The 21,954-nt window shown below is 48.3% G+C and overlaps 3 protein-coding genes across 4 annotated transcripts; 2 read left to right on the top strand and 1 right to left on the bottom strand.

The window, feature by feature from the left end:
• The first annotated feature begins 6 nt into the window (after positions 1–6).
• Positions 7–2,670, top strand: LOC119212790 (extracellular serine/threonine protein kinase FAM20C). Its single transcript, XM_062560040.1, has 6 exons — positions 7–308; positions 403–512; positions 605–686; positions 780–839; positions 933–1,083; positions 1,208–2,670. The coding sequence occupies exons 1-6, from the start codon at positions 82–84 to the stop codon at positions 1,331–1,333; spliced, it is 756 nt and encodes a 251-aa protein (XP_062416024.1). The 5' UTR covers positions 7–81; the 3' UTR covers positions 1,334–2,670.
• Positions 2,671–8,771: 6,101 nt separating this feature from the next.
• Positions 8,772–10,571, top strand: foxl3 (forkhead box L3). The gene is made up of 3 exons (XM_037464320.2): positions 8,772–8,985; positions 9,920–10,088; positions 10,182–10,571. Exons 1-3 carry the CDS (start codon positions 8,831–8,833, stop codon positions 10,569–10,571), a joined length of 714 nt encoding a protein of 237 aa, XP_037320217.2. The 5' UTR covers positions 8,772–8,830.
• Positions 10,572–14,059: 3,488 nt separating this feature from the next.
• Positions 14,060–21,924, bottom strand: tom1l2 (target of myb1 like 2 membrane trafficking protein). 2 transcript variants are annotated; one of them, XM_062560018.1, is made up of 14 exons: positions 21,801–21,924; positions 21,328–21,412; positions 20,753–20,831; positions 20,525–20,674; positions 19,714–19,848; positions 19,408–19,554; positions 18,874–19,124; positions 18,740–18,791; positions 17,388–17,556; positions 15,803–15,935; positions 15,573–15,663; positions 15,188–15,247; positions 14,592–14,628; positions 14,060–14,345 (listed from the first exon to the last, which is right to left on the bottom strand). In XM_062560018.1, the coding sequence occupies exons 1-14, from the start codon at positions 21,850–21,852 to the stop codon at positions 14,197–14,199; spliced, it is 1,590 nt and encodes a 529-aa protein (XP_062416002.1). In that variant the 5' UTR covers positions 21,853–21,924; the 3' UTR covers positions 14,060–14,196. The 2 variants fall into 2 exon arrangements, with proteins under 2 accessions (XP_062416002.1, XP_062416003.1); XM_062560019.1 differs by lacking the exon at positions 15,188–15,247 and having other exon boundaries at positions 21,801–21,923.
• Between the last annotated feature and the right edge of the window lie 30 nt (positions 21,925–21,954).

Here is a 21,954-nt window from a genome sequence, read left to right as displayed (position 1 = left end):
GCAGCACGGCTTTTGCATCCCGTTTTACACACATGGAGAACTTCCCCGGGATTAAACGTGGCCGACGAGCTCAGCGATTTAATGCAGGTCGCTGAACGTGTCCGTGCGCTCTCCTTCCAAACGGCAGCCAACAACGTGTGCTTCTACGGCGAGTGCTCCTACTACTGCTCCACGGAGCACGCGCTCTGCGGCAAGCCCGACCAGCTGGAGGGCTCGCTGGCCGCCTTCCTGCCCGACCTCGCCCTCGCCAAGCGCAAGACCTGGAGGAACCCGTGGAGACGCTCCTACCACAAGCGCAAGAAGGCCGAGTAAGAGAGCGGGCCGCCGGGGGGGGGTGAGCGGGTTGCACACGGCGCGGCGGCGGTCTAGATGTTGACGTGGTGATGATGTGAATTTCCTCAGGTGGGAGGTGGACCCGGACTACTGCGAGGAGGTCAAACAGACGCCACCCTACGACAGCGGGACGCGGCTGCTGGACGTCATAGACATGACCATCTTTGACTTCCTCATGGGTGAGCTCCTCTGTCCTGGGTGGGGGGGGGGGGGGGGGGGGTGGGGGGGTCTGAGCGCCGGTTCACCGCTGGCTGCTTGTGTCCCTGCGCAGGGAACATGGACCGCCACCACTATGAGACATTCGAGAAGTTCGGCAACGAGACGGTCATCATCCACCTGGACAACGGCAGAGGGTGAGAGACAGCGTGCACTTCTGAGGTATCACCTGCTGCCCCCCCCCTCCCCCCGAGGCTCCTCATCACATGACCCTTTCTCCTCCCCCCCAGCTTCGGGAAGCACTCCCATGACGAGATCTCCATCCTGGTGCCGCTGAGCCAGTGCTGCAGGTGAGGCCTTCAGGGGCAAAGCGAAAGCAGGACTGTTGTTGACAGGGTGAGTGTGTGTGACCCCTCTGACCCCTCTGACCCCCCCCCACACAGAGTGCGGAAGTCGACCCACTTGCGCCTGCAGCTGCTGGCTAAGGAGGAGTTCAAGCTGTCCCTGCTGGTGGCAGAATCCCTGGTGAGGGACCGCCTCAGTCCCGTCCTCATCCAGCCGCATCTGGACGCCATGGACCGCCGGCTGCGCCTGGTCAGTGCTGCGCTTCCCCTTTTCTCCCAAACGCCCCCCCCCCCCCCCGCTTTGACCCCTGCGTGACCTCCCGCCCCCCCCCCCCCCCCCTCCACTCAGTCTTGTGGTGTTTGGTCGTCTCCAGGTGCTCAACATGCTGTCCGAGTGCATCGAAAAGGAAGGCCACAGCTACGTGGTGGAGGACGACCTGCAGGGCTACCGAGGGCCGGAGCGCGGCCCCCACGCCCCCCACGCCCCGCGGCGCAGGTAGCTGTCCGAAGGTAGGACGGACCCCCCCCCCTGGAGGGAGGAGACCCAGTTCCTCTGCTGAAAGCGGCCTCCTGAGCTCCGGACTCCTCGGAGGATCGACCCGTGACGTCAGGTGTGCCTTCTGCGTGGTACTGGACCCCCCCTCCCCCCCCCCCCCACATCACCTGGAACCCTTAAATGATCCGACCGGGACTCTTATTGCAGGACGATGCTGCACCAAACCACGAGAGTCCTCCAGGAGGCGCTTTGTCTTTCAGGACCCTTTTGAATTCAGTGAATTCTGAATCATGTGTTTATTGTTGGTACCGAGTGTTTGAGTTGGACTCTCACAGGGAAGGAGGACGCAGAGGTGGACTTCCTGTTGTCTTAATGATCAAAACGATGTTTCATTTCATCCACCTTTCTTTTTATTTGAGTTCATCCAGCTTTTATGGTCGGTATAAGACGGGGTGCAGGTTTACTCCCACTTTCTCTTTTGATTTGTCCCATAAATGTTCCTTGTACCTGAGAGAGTATTTATTAGAATTCCTATTTATTGTTTGGAATGAACACTAACGGGTTCCTGGCGTCACAGAGGTGCTCCTCCTCGTTTGGTCCAGCGGGGGGCGCCAGCCCTCGGTGATCTTCTCATTCCAAGGACGGAGGTCGCTTCGATTCCAACGCGTTTACAACACGAGGTTAGATAAGTTACCAAAAGCCAAACTCTTTTAAATTATTGTTTCTTTGTAATATATTTGATGTCCAAATGTTGCTGTTGTGGAGAGATTATTTTTCAGGGTGTAAATTTCATTGGTTTCCAACAGCAGACGTAACTGTGGGTTCAGTTGTTACACTCAGTAGAAACATTAGTGCCTGTAAATGATAGAAACACTTGAATGTCTGGTTTCACAGCTTTGAACTGATGTGTGTGTGTGTGTGTGTGTGTGTGTGTCTATGTGTGTGTGTGTGTGTCTGTGTGTGTGTGTGTGTGTGTGTGTGTGTGTCTACGTGTGTGTGTGTGTGTGTGTGTGTATGTGTGTGTGTCTACGTGTGTGTGTGTGTATGTGTGTGTGTGTGTGTGTGTCTACGTGTGTGTTTGTGTGTGTGTGTGTGTGTATGTGTGTGTGTCTATGTGTGTGTGTGTGTGTGTGTGTGTGTATGTGTGTGTGTCTACGTGTGTGCGTGTGTGTGTGTGTGTGTGTGCGTGTGTGTGTGTGTGTGTGTGCTCTCATTAAACACCTTCATGACGTCTTCTTAAAGTGAAAACTATTCTTTGTTGCTTTATTTGATTTTTCTATTCAACTGATGGTTCTTTTCTTTGCATCATGGTAAACGTGCAATAAAACAAAATGAGCAGAACATTCTCGTGTTTTCATCTGGAGTAACATCCATCTGTAATGATGACACGCTGCATCACTAGTGAACACCTTCCACCTGCACGTCTGAGCAGAAACATCAAGGTGTTCTGTGTAGAAGACAATATCACACAACGGTCTAAACACAAGATGCGTATCCAGCTTCTCAGAAGCTGTTTGCTGTGGAGTCCGTTTCCCTTCAGCCCGAACTCCAGAAGCAGGAGATGTTGTTCCAGATGTGGTTCCAGATGTTGGTCCAGAGCAGCAAAGTGTCTGTTAGCCGCCAGACGTGGTCGCACGCTTGTGTTTTCGTGACCTTCCCTCACAGAGGTGCCCCGGGTGAAGCTGCTTGGCTGGTTTACATGAAGGCAGGCGCGCACACACACACACACACACGCACACACACACACACACACACACACGCACACACACAGCTGTGGGTGGAGGAAGCCGCAGTGACCAGAGGAGAACGGAGGGCCGTAATCAGCAGACAGGACGCCAGAGGAGGCCTCGTCATGGGAGCGAGCCACGCGGCGGCGCTTATCTGATCTCAGTTCAGACCGACCTGCGGCGGCGGGGAACACCCCCCCCCCCCCCCCCCGGGCCTCCATCTACTGCTTCTGCTCCCGTCAGGAGCGAACAGGAGCATTAGTCACTTCTTCTTCAGCCACGTTGCTCTGTTCATTGAGCAGAAAATGAAACGCTGTAAATAATCAGATCCTTTTCATGGAAGGAAAAACTGAATAAGTGACTTGTGGTATTTTATAGGGCCGGGACTTTAGCGTGTTAATTACGATTAATTAATTGCAATGTGAATTAAGATTAATTAATTACACAAAAAATAACACATTAAACATTTTTTACGCATTTTTACACTTATTTTTTGCACCGCGGAACGTTTCTCACTGGATGAGTTTCGGGGGGACCGATTATACTGGAGCACCAACTAGCGTCCATGACTTCAGACAACAACAAACCACAGTGAACATGAACGAAGAAGCTGACGAGACCGTGTCGGGTGGCCCCGTGAATGGGAAATCTTCTTATAATAAACACACGGATGGAAGCGTCGATAAGAGCGTGGTTGTGTGCAAGCTGTGCAACAAGGAACTCACATCGAGCCTCAAGTATCACCTCAACGCACAACAATTAGCAGCTAGCGTGGACGTACAAGGACCCACACCCAACCCACACTGCACCAGAGGACTGGTTTAAGGACCAGGGTAACTAAGTCCACTTCTGAAAAAATAACCAATGTTCTGAATGTACTTGAAAGTATTGGTCTACTTAAAAAAACCTAGTTTAGAGAAGGTCTACTTACCTATAGGCTACCTGAATTTCTGAAAGTACTATATTTCTAAATATGCTATTTCTACACTTGTCTGCTGGAATTGGTTGAACAAAAATAAAAATCCATGTGAAAAAAATTACTTCTCACTGTTCTCAGGTCAAATATTTATGCAATTAAAATGCGATTAATTTCGATTAATTAATTAGATGAATATGTTTAATCGAGTCCCGGCCCTAATAATATATATATATATTATATATTATATTATATATATTGACCTTATATTACATGTATTTTTTTATTATAATTTTTTACCTATTTGTTACATGTCCCCATGTTTTGTCTCTATGCCTTTAACTGTGAGTGGGGGTAGTGTTTTGTTTTTTTCATGGCTTACAGGTGTGCAGTGCTGGTTGGCTGTTGGCGAGGAGGCGTGACCGTATAAGACCTGGGGAGCAATCAGCTAACGAGCTGGTGGCCTATTTAACCAGCCTGGTTGATGAACAGAGGAGAGAGAGAAAGGTTTTGTTAGTTTTGTTTTGTTAGGGATCTGGTCGAGTGAGACCCAATTGTACTCTACCTCAGTTTTGGAGAAGGGGTAGGTAGTTCTGCCCATGGGTGTACGTTTCCATCACGTAGGTAAAACTTTGTTACACACACTAAGTTAGCTGGGTGGGGTCACCCCTGTAGTTTTTGCAATAGAGAGGTGAGCTGGTTAGGGATAGATTGTGTTAGGCAGGGAAAGGGGTGTAGAACAAAAGGGACCTTTTGTTTATTTCATTACTTTGACCCCAGCCCCCACAATCCCCTTCTCCTCCCTTATTTGGTTGTGTGTGTACTTTTTGTTTTTGTTTGTCACCTACTAAATGTCCCACGAGGACCAAACACAAGTTTTGCGTGTCATGCTTTATTTGTTTCAGCTGCACCCCCCCCCCCCCCCACACTACTTCACTGTCCACCGCTAGTTATACAGGGGGCGCCATCCCAGGTTTTTACGTTCCCCACCTGTAAAACGAGTTCCAACCTAGGTGGGAACGTAACACTATTATTTAAAATAAATATTTTCTGTGACATTTTTTGACCCTACATATTTTGACTTTTTTCACAATATTTTTTTTCCCATGACATGACTGGAATGATCTTAGATGGAGCAACCTACACGTCCCTGTCACTAATGCCAAATGCCCCACATTTCTGTACTTTAAACCTTATCTGGGTTCAACCCTCAAGGGACATGGTGGCTCTTCCTAAATCCTTTTTTAGTTTTGGGTAACTGACATTTATAAAAAATCATAATGGGATATTGCCCCAGAGACGGATTGATGCATCTTTTTACATTACATTACATGTCATTTAGCTGACGTACAATAAGTGCATTTCCACATAGATACAAACTCAGAAAACAAGTAACAAGAAAGTACATTTTTCATTAAATAAGCAGTTACAAAACATGTTATAGAAAAGTGCCATTATAAGTACAATTTAAGTGCTATCATTTGCATCTTGGAGGATCAAGCATGCTATTCATCCTTCCTGCATTGGTAAAGGCACAAGTGAGGCTTTCATATCAGTGCGACCACTGAATGAGACACATCTGCATTGGGGTGAGCGTTACAGTACTATAACACAGTCACAGTCGATCCACCATTACCCTTCCCTTCGTAGTCTATGTCTGTGAGGCAGCGCACCATCACCCGTCCCCACTATAATAAAAGGACTCAAAACTAAAATGGTACGACTTGTGACTCGACTTGAGACTTGTTGGCTGTGACTTGTGACTCGACTTGGGACTTGCTTCGTCTTTGACTCGACTCGGGACGCGAGGGCAATGACTTGAGACTTGCTTGTGACTTGCCTAACAGTGACTTGTTCCCACCTCTACGTAGCATGGCTAATAAGTGCTAAAAGGCTAAAGCAAAGCAATTAACATCAAATTCACTTCGTCAGCAAAAGATTCTTCATCATTCTTGACAATGCCATCATAACTCAAGTGAACGCGCCGTGTGTTTCTGCATAACCCCTAGGGTTCACTTCTCTGAAACAACCGTGGGGACAATGCCCCCACTACTACCTCCGCGGCAGTGTGCTCAAGACTTGGCACGAGCGGGATTTGAACCCACTGGCGGTGCGCACAGAGGCTTCTGGGCTCTAGCTTGCACCCCTACACTACCAGTCCTGGTCACATTTTGACAGCTTTGATTCTCCTATTTAACCTTGAGCATGTGAGTTAAACCTCAAAAATCTTTTTAAATGCTTTTTCCTCATCTGGTCTTGAACCCAGAACCTTCAGTTGCAGTGCAGGGGCTTATGTCAGCAGCTCTTCCACTGTGCTACTTCACCACACACTAACCAACCCTTTGTTTGGTGTATTTAACCTTGAGATTGCTACTCAAACCTGAAGTAAAGCCAAAGGCTCAAACATAAGACTGGGCTTGAACCCACAACCTTCAGTTGCAGTGCAGGGGCTTATGTCAGCAGCTCTTCCACTGTGCTACTTCACCACACACTAACCAATCCTTTGTTGTATTTAACCTTGAGATTGCTACTCAAACCTGAGGTAAAGCCAAAGGCTCAAAACCAAGACTGGGCTTGAACCCACAACCTTCAAATGCAGTGCAGGCTTGTGGCAGCAGCTCTTCCACTGTGCTACTTCACCACACACTAAGCAATCCTTTGTTGTATTTAACCTTGAGATTGCTACTCAAACCTGAGGTAAAGCCAAAGGCTCAAACATAAGACTGGGCTTGAACCCACAACCTTCAGTTGCAGTGCAGGGGCTTATGTCAGCAGCTCTTCCACTGTGCTACTTCACCACACACTAACCAATCCTTTGTTGTATTTAACCTTGAGATTGCTACTCAAACCTGAGGTAAAGCCAAAGGCTCAAACATAAGACTGGGCTTGAACCCACAACCTTCAGTTGCAGTGCAGGGGCTTATGTCAGCAGCTCTTCCACTGTGCTACTTCACCACACACTAACCAACCCTTTGTTTGTTGTATTTAACCTTCAGATTGCTACTCAAACCTCAAAACTCTTTCAAAGCAGAAGCGATGTCTGCATGAAGGGGCATGAACCCACAACCTCAGACAGCAGGTTGGAGCCTGCAGCCCTTCAGTTGTTCCCTTGTGCTATTCAAGCACATGCCTCATTGTGTCCGTTTCTCATATTAGACCTTGGGATTGTTTACTAAACCTCAAAACTGTTTCAAAGTTTACAGTTTGAAGCCCTGACGGCAACCAAACCCTCCTTCTGAGAGAGCAGGTTTGAACTGAGGATCCTCCACACTTCAGCCTTCCTGCTATCTCCCTGCACTGTTCCACCACACACCTGTTGATGCTTTTGAATCCAACCTCAATTCTCATAGATTCTCAGGCTGGAATCCACAACCGTTCCATACCGTTATAATAGAATTGCAGGTCAAGTAAAGTCATATAATGGCATTTCTAATAAAGCCCTAGTTGATTTCATTACTTTTATGCTGTGATCCTTATTTCACTTTTTTCGACATGTGTGCTGATGCCCGCGTGTGAATTGAGAGGATCCATACCGACTCCCCTATGGAGCTAAACCAGTCTGAGGGTCCTCCTCAGCTGAGTGGAGAATAAATCCTGGAAGAAATAAACACGTTTGACACACGGCACCTTGAGGAGAGAGAATCAAATCCCAAATGTGGATCAGGACCTGCACCTTACCTTCCACACCTTCATTCATCCATCCGGGTCGTGGTCCTGTGTGTTTACAGGGATTCGTTCTAGTGCTTTAATGTGATCAGCTGACCCTGCGCTGACCTTTAAACGGCTCCAAAACTCAGAGAACTGCATCCGCGTTGGCGTGTCGGGCCGTGGGCTCCTCCCACCGCCACACACGGAGGCCCCCGTCCACCCGGGGCTGTTTGTCGCCTCTCGGGGGGCCGCCGATTGCCCCCTTCAGATCCCCTCAGAGGGCCACAGGCCCCCCCTCATCGACACGGAAACAATTTATGCCCATTACAGAGCATTATAGATTACATCTACATGACTTCCTGTTGTTGACTAAACGTCTGCCACAGTGGACACACACACACACACACACACACACACACACACAGACACACACACACACACACACACACACAGACACACACACACACACACACACGCGCACACACACACGCACACACACACACACACGCGCACACACACACGCACACACACACACGAGTTAACAGAGAAAAAGAAAACAAAGATGCAAAGGATCCCGTTTGTTGGTTTGAGGAGGTTTGATCTGTTCTAAGTGCAGACAGAGATTAGGCTGAAAAAGAGGCAAAATAAAACATGAAGTCGGACCACCCAGAATCCTGCTGGGTGGGGGGATGGGGAGGGGGGGGGCAGCATTGATGAGCAGGCTGCTACACTATGACGACCTGGACTAAATGAAAGGAAACTAATAAGTCGACTGCTGCAGGTGTGAAGCTCTGAGTGACATCACTCGGCCTTTGGATCGACCAAAGACAGCGTATTGCAAATATTCCCCTCAGCCCCTGGGGGGGGGGGGGGGGGGGCAAAGCATTGTGCTCAGCCTGTTAGCCGTAGCATGTAGCCGCGGCTTTGCACTAAAGCATTTTGAATTAAATGCAGTTGTCTCACTTTAAAGACGCAACAAACCTGAATGTTGATTTTACTCCTAAAACGTGAGCCGATGGAATGAATAAGTGAATCTAAGAGGTCAAAGAGCAAGGAGGGGGGGGGGGGGAGACCAGCTGGGACGACGTGGAGGGAGGAGGCAGCAGAGGGGGCTCGGGGTGTGTGTGTGGGGGGGGGGTCTCGTGGGTGGAGGCAGCAGTCGTCAGTGGGGCTCAGAGCGCCGGCTGGCTGAGCGGAGCAGGAGGGTCCGATGAGACGTGCAGGTGGGCCCCCCCGTCCGGCTCCTCACGGCGCAGAGATGTTTGACAACTCAAACTACCCGTTTAACTGCTTCAACTACGACGGGGACGGATACCCGTCCTCCAGCGCGGACCAGGACAAGAAGATGTGCAGACCGGCGTACAGGTAGGGAGCGCTTCTTTTTCACTTCATATGTGACATTGTTTCGTCCACCAGCACGTCTCAGACATTTATTGGATTTTACATTTCATATTACATTACTAAGAACATTTTTCTGATTATTCTTTTTTTTCTTTTCAAATATTCAAAGACTGGCTGAGCAAAACAGAAAGATATATTTTTTGCAACTTGGTTCATTTTATCTGTAAACAAAATGTTGGACATTATATAATATGTTACTGATTAAAAACTAAACCAATCACAAACAGTTGATTTAGTTTCATGTATTATTATTTATATATACACATATATATATATATTTTTTTGTATAATTTATTTTTGCTACCGGATCTGTTTAAATTCATTTTGACTTAAATAAAAAATCCATTCAAGCCTCATTAAATTAACAATAACATTCTTTTTTTTTCTTTAACAATTCAAAATCCTTGCTAAATTTTTTTGTTTTTAGTTTATGAGAATTAATATTAAGAAGAATAAGTGTGGGATTCAATTCCAAGTGTTACTTTTACTCAGTGACACATCATTTTTTTTGTCTACTTAATATTTGTGATGTGTCACATGCTCACACACACCATAGTTACACACACCGTGGCTACACACACCATGCTCACACACACCATGGCTACACACACCATGCTCACACACATCATAGTTACACACACCATGGCTACACACACCATGGCTACACACACCATGCTCACACACACCATAGTTACACACACCATGGCTACACACACCATGCTCACACACACCATGGCTACACACACCATGCTCACACACACCATAGTTACACACACCATGGCTACACACACCATGCTCACACACACCATGGCTACACACACCATGCTCACACACACCATGGCTACACACACCAAACGTTCATGTGCCGCCGTGATGCTAACGCGTGCCTGTGTGTCAGCTACATAGCTCTGATCGCCATGGCGATCCAGCAGGGCCCCGAGCAGCGGGTCACTCTGTCCGGCATCTACGAGTTCATCATGAAGCGGTTCCCGTACTACCGCTGCAACCAGCGGGCCTGGCAGAACTCCATCCGCCACAACCTGTCCCTCAACAGCTGCTTCGTCAAGGTGACGCCGCGCCGCCGCCGCGCTTCCACGCGCCGCCGCGTAGAGAGGAGGTCGTTTCACTTTGCTGTGTTCTGTGCCCCCCCCCCCCCTCAGGTTCCTCGTACGGAGGGCAACGAGAAGGGGAAGGGCAACTACTGGACCTTCGCCAGCGGCTGCGAGTCGATGCTCGACCTCTTTGAGAACGGCAACTTCCGGCGCCGCCGCCGCAACGCCAAGATCGGCTTCCGGGACCCGAGGGAAACGCCCCCCCGCCTGCCAGAGGCCCGGCGGCCCGAGCCCGACCCCTCCCCCGCCCGCCCTTTGAACCGCGAGAGGCCGAGGCCGGGCCCCCCGGCCCCGAACCCCCCCCAGAGCGACAAGCCAGAGTCAGAGATCAAGTTCAGCATCGACTACATCCTGTCCACCCCGGACCCGCCCCCCGCCGGGCCCCCCCTGCACGTCCTGGAGCCCCAACATCTGAACCTGCACTTCTGGACCCTGTGAGAGGAACGAGAAGGACCAAGACAGGACGGGGGGTCTCTGACATGGAGAAGGTCTCAGTGGACACGTTCCTCCTCTGGATTCTGATCAAACACTGAGACTGAGTTCATTCAGTGTTTGACACTCAATGACTTTGTATAAATGTGAATACTGACACATGCAGACCTCAGAATGCCCTGCAGACACGTAGAGGACACAATATCCATGTTAAACATGTCAAAGATCATATATTCCTTCTAACTCAACGTATAAATGCAGAATGACCCGTGAGCTTCATCCTTCTAGTGAACTCGATTTGTTGAACCACGATCAGCTTCCTGATGATTCTCCTCAGGGTTGAAGACCCTCTGAGGGCTGCTTCGAATACACAGTTTAACTGTTGAAGTACTGAGTAGCAAGTGAAGTGGACCCCGTGTCCATCACGTTGGAGAAACAGCTGATCCGTGGTTAGAATGTCGTACGACACGCAAACGAAGGCCTGACCGTCCTGCAGAAGCATTCTGACCGTCTTCACGTTTGATTGACAGTCGCTCTAAAGTCTGTACAAACATTGAACCCGTTTTGAACCGGTCTTTGAGTCCCAGAAGAACGATGTTGATTCCCTTCAGTCTGTTTTCCACCTCCTGAACACGCGGAGCAGCACGTGGACGGAGGCGCCTTCATTTAAATATCAGTAACCGCTCGCTCGTTTCTGACCTTTACAAACATTTTTGCAAATGATTTTCATTGACCTTTCGAAACCCTGATTGACTGACACTTAAGTTCTGATCCAGCCGGCCCTCGTCATCAGAAACACGCAGCGTTATCACGCACACGCGCAGAAGAGGCCGCGCGTTTGCACGCGTGTGCAGGGGAGATCAATCACGGCGTGTTGAAGGGACATTTTACTGTTTAACCTTTATATTGCGTCTTGCGTTAACATGAGTGGCATTTAATAAAGCGGAACACTTGCAAGGTGACGGCGGGATGTGACCCTATTTAAATACAGCGCCCGCTTATAATTACACACACCTGCTTTGCAAAGGCCCCTCATCGATGTGGGAGGTTTAACATTCATGTGTGAACTGCCCCCCCCCCCAGCGTAACCAAACGTTCACGGATCAGCAGCTTCCCATTAACAAAGTTGTTGATGTTGAATAGCGTATTTGGGTAAATTAACTTAGCATAAAGTGCTGCGAGGCTCTTTGGAGGCAGCTAAAGAGAAAGCAAAGCGCCAGTCAGGCCCGAAAAGTCAATGCACAGGGGGGGGGGGGTGACCAATGAATGGTCTCCATTAAATAACTATTAGAAATGCACCGGCTTGCTGCCACTCAGCCTCCAATCTTTTGTTCATAATGATGTGCATCAGTGTTTGTGGTTTGGGGCTCGGTTCTGGTTCCGGGTGACGCGAGCAGCTCTGGGACGTTAATACAAAGTAAAGAACTTTAAACACGATTGGGTCATGTGATCCTCTGGGTTTGTTACGATCCACGCGAGCTACACGCTAACGCAGGAACATCTGCAGGAACATCAGGAACATCTGGGAAGGTTTGAGGCCAAAGGAGTCATGATGAGATCCTTTAACCCACGGTTGTCTTTTTAGAAATAGAGTGAACTTGAGAATGAAATGAAATGGAATTACACAACATTTCCTCGTGCCGTGTTTGAGGAGAAAAAGGGTAATTGCAAAAATCCAATTTCCGTTGCTACGAGTGCTTTGTGAACATCTGTTTGATGAAAAAGGAAAAGCTGTTTGACATTTCATTTCACTCCCTGTTGGCCGATATTAAAAACAATTCCACCTACATTTATAATTGCATAAAGGTAAAATGTCATTTTCGGTAAATATTGGTTTACATGTAATTTTCTAAATTACTTTAGCGGTTAACAGCATTCAGATGTAATAAGAACCCCCCCCCCCCTCCCCCTCTTTGAAGAACAAATTAAAAGAATGTTGGTTCAGTGTTAAGTAAAACATGTTACAGCAAAAATCCGTTCAAACGACATTATGCCAAAAATGTCCTGAAAAAAAGGTTTGTGTTGGATAAAATAATGTAATAAAATTACAAGTCAAAAGATGGAAAAAGATTTTTTTTAAGAGTAAAAAAAGAAAGAAATAAAAGACACAAGAAAACATTGTGAAAAAAAAAGTTTAAATATGTTTGTTCAAAAAAAAATAAAACAATTTGGTCAAAAGTGTCAAAAAGAGTCACGATATCTTGTGTCAAAAAAATGTCAGAAAAGTAAAAAAACATTAAGCCAAAAAAGGGTTTGAAAAAGAAGTCCAAATATTTAGGTAAAAAAAGTTAAAAAAAAACACACTACGTCAAAAAATGTTTAGAAAAAAAAATATGTCATGGAAAAAAAAAAATATTTATAAAACGGTTTTGAAAAAGCATGTGATACCGTACGTCCTTGTAAACACACATTTACAGGCGGTCCGGCAACTTTTCCCCCAGAAGATGTGAAGATTTGATAATAAAATTATATTTTATACAATTCATCTGAAGCAAATGATCAAATAAAACCAAAATACTCCAGTAAAGCGCCTCGTGTGAATGTGGCTCAGTGGTCGAGGCGTCGTGTCACCGACGCAACTACAAGGCACCACGGCTGCTGCTTCATTCATGCATCCAGCTGCTGGCGAGGGGGGGGGGGGGGGGGGGGGGGCTTCCACTCTGCAGTGACCAATAACCACAGACAGCAGGAGGCTGCACACAGGGTGAGGTTTTATTAGAGTTCATGCAAAACAACACACAGAGAAACGGAGGAAAGAAGGCGTCAGAGCTCACAGCCCCCCCCCCCACAGACACACAGGTTGTTCCTCTGGTACAAAGCATCACAGCGACAGAGAGAACTGGTGCTGTGACTCAGCGACGTCCAAACACCAAACAGAAAACACAAAAGAAAACTAAACCCCTTTTCTGCTGCATTTAAACCACTGATGTGAAGAGCTGAAACACACACACACACACACACACACACACACACACACACACACACACACACCTAATGATCCAAACAGCCTCCTCAGCGCAGAATGAACCAATCATGGAAATAACAGCAGTGTTTGTTGGTCCCTTCTTCTTCCTCCAAAGTGACGTCTTGTGTTTCGGATAAATAACGATTCCCTTTTTCTTGTGAAAAAGTCGACCCCAGCGAGGTCGAAGCAGCAGGAAGATAAAACCTTTCCAAAAACAACATTAAATCAGCTTCTTCTTCTTCTTCTTAAATATACACACGACCGATAAACTCGCCATTTGTCATTTACACATTTACAATCCCACCGACTCTCAGAGCAGCTGCTTCCCACTAGAAGAACATGCTGTTCTGTGATGGGGGGGGGGGCTTAATGCATGCGGTGGGGGCTTCAGGTAAAACATTAAATTCCTACTCATAATAAACACAACAAGAACAACTGGCTTTTATAAAACTCTGTTTGAAAATCAGCAGCAACGTGGGGGGGGGGGGGGGGGGGGGCATCCTTCCCCTTCGCCTCGTGGTGGCCACCAGTCTCCATTTGGGGGGGGGGTGATTTGGTCTTCCCTTTTACAGATGTGTAGTGTGATGTTTGTGATGAAAGAGGTGGTCGATGTATTTTAGTGCCGTTGGGTGAAGCTGCTTCGGGTCAGAGGTCAAAGGTCGAATTCTACATGGCAAACAAAGCGTCCTCCGGCCTGTCTGGCTTCTTGCGGCTAGGGGTTCCATGCGGGGGCCCCGGCTCGCCCCCGGGGGGCGACGGTAGGCTGGGCACCTTCTCCACGGCTTTGGCCCGCTCCTCCAGGAACTTGTCGAACTCTGGAAGGGTTTCGTTGGAAGGAGAGAGAAGGAGAGAGAAGGAGAGAAAAGGAGAGAGAAGGAGGGAGAAGGAGAGAGAAGGAGAGAGAAGGAGGGAGAAGGAGGAAGAAGGAGAGAGAAGGAGGGAGAAGGAGAGAGAAGGAGGGAGAAGGAGAGAGAAGGAGGAAGAAGGAGAGAGAGAAGGAGAAGGTGAACTGGGGAGAAGCTGCGGACGGCGAGCAGGAAATCTACAGATTAACGACCCACCTTCACTCGTCACGCCTTCTTCAACTTCGTCTCCTTGCTGATGAGAAACAAGGAGAACAAAGTCACACCTGGGAGTAAACTGCTAGAAGTGATCCTGTGAAAACCACAGCAACACAACCCCCCCACACACACACACATCCTTCATTGAACAAGAAGCCACTTACCTTGTTAAAAACACACGCCCAACATTCTATTGATGCCCATTTTAAAAAAGGAGCAGGAAAAAACAAATCCACCCGTTGTTTCCTAACCAGAAACACCTGGATTTCACTGTGTAAAATGAGCATGAACTCTTGATGTATTTATTATTATTAGACACATTTTATGTGCACTTATTGTAAGTCGCTTTGGATAAAAGCGTCAGCTAAATGACACGTGATGTAATGTAAGGTGGATTCAGCCATTCACAAGCCAGATGTTTCAAAACTTCATGCTCGTAGTGCACGATGCTTTGTTCCCACAGCACAGCGTTAGTAACTTCAGATTAACCAGCACAGAAGTGTGTGATCGGTTCAAAGAGGAAAAACTTAATGTTAAGGAAACGCAGTGAAAAGAGGAAAGAACAGCAGGCAGAAATAAAAATCATGACGGCTCACCACATCAGTACAGAGCCACTGCTCTATGTCATCCATGACAGAGGCCTGGCCCCCGGCGCCCTGCGAGACGCCGCCGAGACAAACGGGAAAAAAAGCCCCAAACAACAGAAAAAATGACTTAAAGGAACTTCAGCGTGAACTCAAATGCAACTTAAAGTAATTGGTGAAGGACAAATAAAAGACATGGAATGGAGATGTGACCAATGTGACTCATTGATCACATGACCATCACACACACAGAGATGGAAAAGGAGCAGGTCTCTTAGAAACCACCGACTCAGCATTTCGCCCCCGGTCATGTGACACTTCAGTCGACTTAAGAGGAAAACAAACACACTACAACAAGTGTCTATCACACATAGAAACACGTGTTGCTGGGACTCACCGCTCCTGCTGCAGGCTGATGGACATCCAGGGTGGGGGGAAGGCCCTCACAGGGGTTGCTCTCTTCTTCCTCTGCTGCTGCTGCTGTGGCGCTACGACAAGAGGCAGAAACCCAACACGCCGCCCTTCAGAACGCCGTTTGGTCTGCGTTTATGTGATTGATCAGCCGATTAACGGAGGGACTTTGGACGTTTCTACAGGACGTCCCGGGCAGCGCACAGCCGTCCTTACGTCTTGCGCGTCTCAGGCAGCGCTCCCGTCCTCGTCTGAGCGAACACGTCGAAGTCGTCCTGGCCGGCGGGGGGGGGGGGCTTAGCGCTGGACAGAAAGGTCAAGGTGCTGCTGACGCTGTCAGCGCCAACGTCTGCAGGGGGGGAGGGGGGACACACACGAGTAATTAGTGCAACACAACGGCTTAAAGTCACTTTTCAATAGTGTTCATTCAAAGTGTTGAACTTTAATCTGGTGATGTAAGAGAGTCCTCCAAAAGGTTCACATGTTACATATGATCGGCTACTGGAGGTTCAGCATATTCTATTCCACATGTATTCTATGTGTATTCCAACCCAACTGTAGAAAGTTGCACTATCTGGTATCAGAAGGAGACTGAGGTCACATACTGAGGTCACAGACTGAAGTCACATACCAAGGTCACATACCGAGGTCACAGACTGAGGTCACAGACTGAAGTCACATACCGAGGTCACATACCGAGGTCACAGACTGAGGTCACAGACTGAAGTCACATACCGAGGTCACAGACCGAGGTCACAGACTGAGGTCACATACTGAGGTCACATACCGAGGTCACAGACTGAAGTCACATACCGAGGTCACATACCGAGGTCACATACCGAGGTCACAGACCGAGGTCACAGACCGAGGTCACATACTGAAGTCACAGACTGAGGTCACAGACTGAGGTCACATACCGAGGTCACATACCGAGGTCACATACCGAGGTCACATACTGAGGTCACAGACTGAGGTCACATACTGAGGTCACAGACTGAAGTCACAGACTGAAGTCACAGACTGAGGTCACATACCGAGGTCACATACTGAGGTCACATACTGAGGTCACAGACTAAAGTCACATACTGAGGTCACAGACTGAGGTCACATACTGAGGTCACATACTGAGGTCACAGACTAAAGTCACATACTGAGGTCACAGACTGAGGTCACATACTGAGGTCACATACTGAGGTCACATACTGAGGTCACAGACTAAAGTCACATACTGAGGTCACAGACCGAGGTCACATACTGAAGTCACAGACTGAGGTCACAGACTGAGGTCACATACCGAGGTCACATACCGAGGTCACATACCGAGGTCACATACTGAGGTCACATACTGAGGTCACAGACTGAAGTCACAGACTGAAGTCACAGACTGAGGTCACATACCGAGGTCACATACCGAGGTCACATACTGAGGTCACATACTGAGGTCACAGACTAAAGTCACATACTGAGGTCACAGACTGAGGTCACATACTGAGGTCACATACTGAGGTCACAGACTAAAGTCACATACTGAGGTCACAGACTGAGGTCACATACTGAGGTCACATACTGAGGTCACATACTGAGGTCACAGACTAAAGTCACATACTGAGGTCACAGACTGAGGTCACATACTGAGGTCACATACTGAGGTCACAGACTGAAGTCACAGACTGAGGTCACATACCGAGGTCACATACCGAGGTCACATACTGAGGTCACATACTGAGGTCACATACTGAGGTCACATATTGAGGTCACATACTGAGGTCACAGACTGAAGTCACATACTGAGGTCACATACCGAGGCCGGCCAGGCGGGAGGCCAAGGTGGCCGGGGAGGAGGGCCTGGCTGCGTGTGCGGTGACGTTGGGGGGCAGGCTGCTTGGGGGGGCGTTCTCCATGTTGCTGACCACTGCTGGGGAGCCTGGGCCGAGGTCGATGAGGTTGTCCTCGGTAGCCTCACTCAAGACCTGGTGGAGGAAAAGGCAGAAGTTTAATGTTCCTCGAATGAGTCAAAAACAAATGAAGATACAAATGATGGTTTAAGTTAAAAAAAAAAAAATTAAGAAGAGGGTAAGGTTCACGATGAGAACATGTGGGTAGGCTTAAGGAGAGCATGAAAGTAAAAATAACTGAGGATAGTGGGGTAGCTTCTAAAAACGTGGTTTGTTAGGGGGGTCCATAAATACTGCTTTTGATTAGAAAGTGCTGTAATCAATGGGGACAACACCATCCCCTAAAGAAGGTAGGACACAGCAGAGGGGGGGGGGGGTCAGCTGGTGGCATCTTAAAGCTTCCGTCACCAGCAGTGCAGAACATGCCATACGGGGTGAGGGGTGAGGGGTGAGGGGGAGGCAGGGCCCGTACTGCGGAGCCATGTTTGGAGCGGCGCTGTGTGCGAGTGAGGCTGATCATTTAGGGAGCGTGACAATATTTTCATACTTGCCTGTGTCAGCTTGCCACAGAAACAGAAGAAAGAACAGAAAGAACAGAAGGGGGAGACACAGTGAATAGGGTTAACATGCCAGTGCAGGAACACACTGTAATGGCAGGAAGATAACGCATGCAAAGCCATTGAAGGGTTCAGTAGCTTCCAACTGAGCATCCTGGCCTCGGCCTTTTCCTTTTTCTATCCACCGTGAGTTTGTTGTAACAATAAGAAAGTATGAATGGCTGCAGAGAAGAGATGGAAACGTAATAAAAAGGCACAGAGGGAGAGAGACTTCAGCTGCAGGCATGTGATTATCAGCACATGAAGACAAGGGAGCTTTGCAAGGCGGCAGCACAGAGGTGAGGGAGCATGACAAAAGCCCATCAGAAAGGAAGAAAACAGCCACTTAAAAAGTGAAATAAAAGCAAGAATTCTGTCCGAGTCCTACAGCTGTGACTGGACCATTGATTGTATTTCCTTGGTGGATCTCTAAATACGACCCGTCCATCCCAGCAGCAGAACGCCGTCACGTCCCTGCTGGACGGACTTGCATGCAGAATCAAGATGATTCGCCTCCATTTTATAATGAAGGAACTGCATGCACATCTCTTCTGGGTTGTCATTTGGTAAACAGGGTCAACCACTGGCAATAAAACACCACGAGCTGGACCAAGACGCTCAGAAGCTGCAGGCGAGTGAAGCGTTTCCAGCTGGCGACTCACCCCATTGTTGACGGGCTGAGCGGAGGACCTGCCACACCTGAAGCGCTCATACCTGACGGACAACGTGAAAGGACACAGGGGTCAGTTCACAAAGCGCTGCTGGCGTGTGTGCGTGTTTCTGGTCGCGTTCCAACCTTTCGTAGCGCAGGAAGATGTTGTTGAGGTCGTCGTTGACGTGCAGCAGCTCCTCGGTCACCGTCTCGTTGGACACACAAGAGATGAGCTCCACGATCCTCTGCTGCATGGATCTACACGTCCTGTGCAGCTCCTGTAGCAGCTCATAGTCCGAAGCGTCCTCCTGTCCTGGGACCATCTCAGTCAGCATCTCTGACATCACCTTCGTGTTTCCACGGACGACGTCCAGCTCGCTGCGCAGCCGGCTGATCTGTGCGTCAGACAGTTTTTATTTTAGAAAGAATCATCCCACTTGGGGGAGGGGATCCTGACCGGGGGAACATTCAGACACTGAATTAACAAATAAGCTGTCAATCAACCATTGTAACAAAAGCAATACACTGACACCACGTGTTGTAGAGACAAAATAAAGCCTCAAATAGCTATAAATGAATAGTTGAAATACTTATATGTAGAGTAATGAGAGTAATGAACCGAGCATGTAGGAGTGCGTCCTCTTGTGAGGGGACCTGCAGGAGACCTTTGCACTCTACCTGCTCAGCTGTAGGATTGATGGATCCAGAGGCCGGAACGACAGGAACCTGAGGGGCGATGTAGGCTGGTGGGACCACCTGTGGTGTGGGCTGAGGTGGGCTGCTGAACTTATGTAGGGTGGAGTCGCCCTCCGGAGCAGAAGCCAACTAGAAGCAGCAGAGGAAGACAAAGTATAAAGTCATGACACCTTTGGATCACTTTCATTCTATTCAATTTGAAAGTTAGGTGGCGTAGAAGGAGGAATAATAGCAAAGTAACATTGGCAGCAGGTGGAAATGACAGATATGGCTGAGGACTGCCCCTACCCGCTGGGGCGTGTGTATAGGAGACAGGGTCTCTAGGTCCGACATGGGGAACTCGATGCCTTTCCGCTTCAGCTCTTCGTAGACTTGGACCACACCCGTGAGGTCTGGACTGCTCCTGAACGCATCAGCCCACGCCTGGTGGTGGTGGGGGGGGGGGGGGGGGGGGAGGAAGGAGTTAGATGAAGAGAGGGCGTAGAAACATATTTGCTAAAGGGAGGGCTGACCCAGCAGACAAAGAGGTTATTTCTGTTTGTTTGTAAAACATTCAGCAAACCACAAAGCGTGAAGGTTGCAGCTACACTAGTTTACATTGTTTTGGAAGGTTTGAAGCCACTTTGATCAAAAATTAAAATGCATCTAAAACCAAAATAAAGCAGATTACAAATCCAATACTGATAAGAGTTTGTCTTCTGCAATATTATAACTAAGAATTGCTTTATTATTGTCATGACTACTAGTTGAGCACCCCTTTTAGGAAAGGCACACAGATCAACTGTTGAGTCGAGAGCGGTGGAGCAGGTCGGTATTACACATGAGGACCAGGTCACCAAAGGCTCTACTACGGTGTGATACGTTTCCCCAGCTGACCCCTCGAATGAGTAGACAAAAAGACACAGTGGATCCGCCTGCCACCACGCAGCAGTGTGTGCTCAGCGCCGTGGGTTCACTGGCAGAAATAAGAGTGTTGCAGCGTAAGATGAGCTGCGGCAGGTAACTGGAGCCACTGCACTTCAGCCTGGGGAGGCCGGGACACCTTTAGGCCGTCAGGCCTACGACATGCACTCACTATGCCGTATCCCTTTGACCGTACCTGAATAAGTGCAAGTACTTTGTCTTGAACTATTGTAGGCGGGTTGTTTTTAGGGGAGATGATTTTGACGAGCACGCCATCCACAAAGTCCCGGCTAGTGACCAAAGCGTGGAAGCGATGGCCGCAGTTTTTCACACCCGTCTCCAGGACCTGATGGATGCAGAGAAGAAACCGCTTGTTGCTAACTCTTTTTTATACTGTAGCATTTCAATAGCGCCTTCAACTCACCGTTAACGTCAGCATCACTTCTCTATAGTTCCTGTTGCCATTCAGCCTCTTCTTCACTGCTCTCATGGCGTCCTTCGGCCTGCGCGCACACATTAGACACACAGGTGAAAGGTTTGCATTAAACATGACGGGCCGCATAGTTCAGCAAGCCCAAAGCTTTTAAATGGATTGACAAAGTGATTCCATGCAGAACAAGCACAGTTATCGAGTTGACAGCGTTCTTTAGGCGACATTTTGAATGGATGAGTGATGGACACAACGGCAAAAACGTTCTTTTTTCACGTCAGTGTGCCTTTTCACCTCTCTGCATTAACACAGTCGCTGTTGAATTCTGAAGCACTAATGATTAACTTTTACACTTTGAACACGACCAACAGACCAAGGGAAGGAGATAAGCAATGAGGCCCTGCACACAGCCAAAGCATCTTTTCCAAGTGACACAGATAGAAACGGATCCGTTCTGATAAAGTCTCCTGCTCCAGCAACGCAATATGCAAATAGAGGACATAAATAATGCAGTCCATACAAGAGGGTTAATCAATAACAGGTTATTGCATGTTTCCGTCTGCACTCACCCATCCTCGGTTTCATTGATCAGATCACATATTTCCATGTTGAGAGTCCAGTCTTCATTTTGCAGAGAGCCATCGGTGGCTCTCTCTGGAAGGACACAATATTCAGTTAAGGAAAAAAGAGCCCTAAAAAGACGTCATGTTAGTTAAAGTGAGCAAACAACCATTAGACGAAGCCTGGCGGTTAGCGAGCCGTTGACGTTAGCTTCCGTTCGTCACCCTTTCAGATATTAACACACACAAACTACGGTTTTTAGCTCCGACCTCAACTTGACAATGACAGATAGCTTTAGGTTGTTAAATGTATTGCTAGCACAGTTAGCCTAGCGCAGCTAGCACTTAGCTAGGCGGCTAACGGTCCGGCTGTAGACAACTCATCGAGGCTCGTTAGCATGCTAACGCGAGCACGTAAATGACCATCGCACAACATTGACGCGTGTCGAGTCATAACCTAAAATAAATATGTGGTTACATACCAATGCAATGCCCCACTGGGGTACTGTAAGGATTTCCCAGAAGGAACTCCATCTTGCTCGACAATAAACAAGTCCATGGGTTGATGACGATTAAAAACGAAGGAACGTCCCGCCCACAAAAGGAACGTAATTGGCTAAGAAATCCCGACCTTTG

The sequence above is a fragment of the Pungitius pungitius genome, chromosome 21 (genome assembly GCF_949316345.1).
Source record: "Pungitius pungitius chromosome 21, fPunPun2.1, whole genome shotgun sequence".
NCBI classification, from domain to species: domain Eukaryota; kingdom Metazoa; phylum Chordata; class Actinopteri; order Perciformes; family Gasterosteidae; genus Pungitius; species Pungitius pungitius.
Note: the sequence above shows the minus strand (reverse complement) of the source record. Positions and strands in the feature narration are given on the sequence as shown.

Coding starts and splice junctions, on each gene's coding strand:
- tom1l2 (XM_062560018.1), bottom strand. CDS start 21,852: ATGGAGTTCCTTCTGGGAAATCCTTACAGTACCCCAGTGGGGCATTGC. Junction 15,664..15,802: donor CTGCCTGAGACGCGCAAGAC/GTAAGGACGGCT, acceptor CTCTTGTCGTAG/CGCCACAGCAGCAGCAGCAG. Junction 14,629..15,187: donor AGTGGCTCTGTACTGATGTG/GTGAGCCGTCAT, acceptor GTTTCTCATCAG/CAAGGAGACGAAGTTGAAGA.
- LOC119212790 (XM_062560040.1), top strand. CDS start 82: ATGCAGGTCGCTGAACGTGTCCGTGCGCTCTCCTTCCAAACGGCAGCC. Junction 840..932: donor CCGCTGAGCCAGTGCTGCAG/GTGAGGCCTTCA, acceptor CCCCCCACACAG/AGTGCGGAAGTCGACCCACT. Junction 1,084..1,207: donor TGGACCGCCGGCTGCGCCTG/GTCAGTGCTGCG, acceptor GGTCGTCTCCAG/GTGCTCAACATGCTGTCCGA.
- foxl3 (XM_037464320.2), top strand. CDS start 8,831: ATGAGACGTGCAGGTGGGCCCCCCCGTCCGGCTCCTCACGGCGCAGAG. Junction 8,986..9,919: donor ATGTGCAGACCGGCGTACAG/GTAGGGAGCGCT, acceptor CCTGTGTGTCAG/CTACATAGCTCTGATCGCCA. Junction 10,089..10,181: donor TCAACAGCTGCTTCGTCAAG/GTGACGCCGCGC, acceptor CCCCCCCCTCAG/GTTCCTCGTACGGAGGGCAA.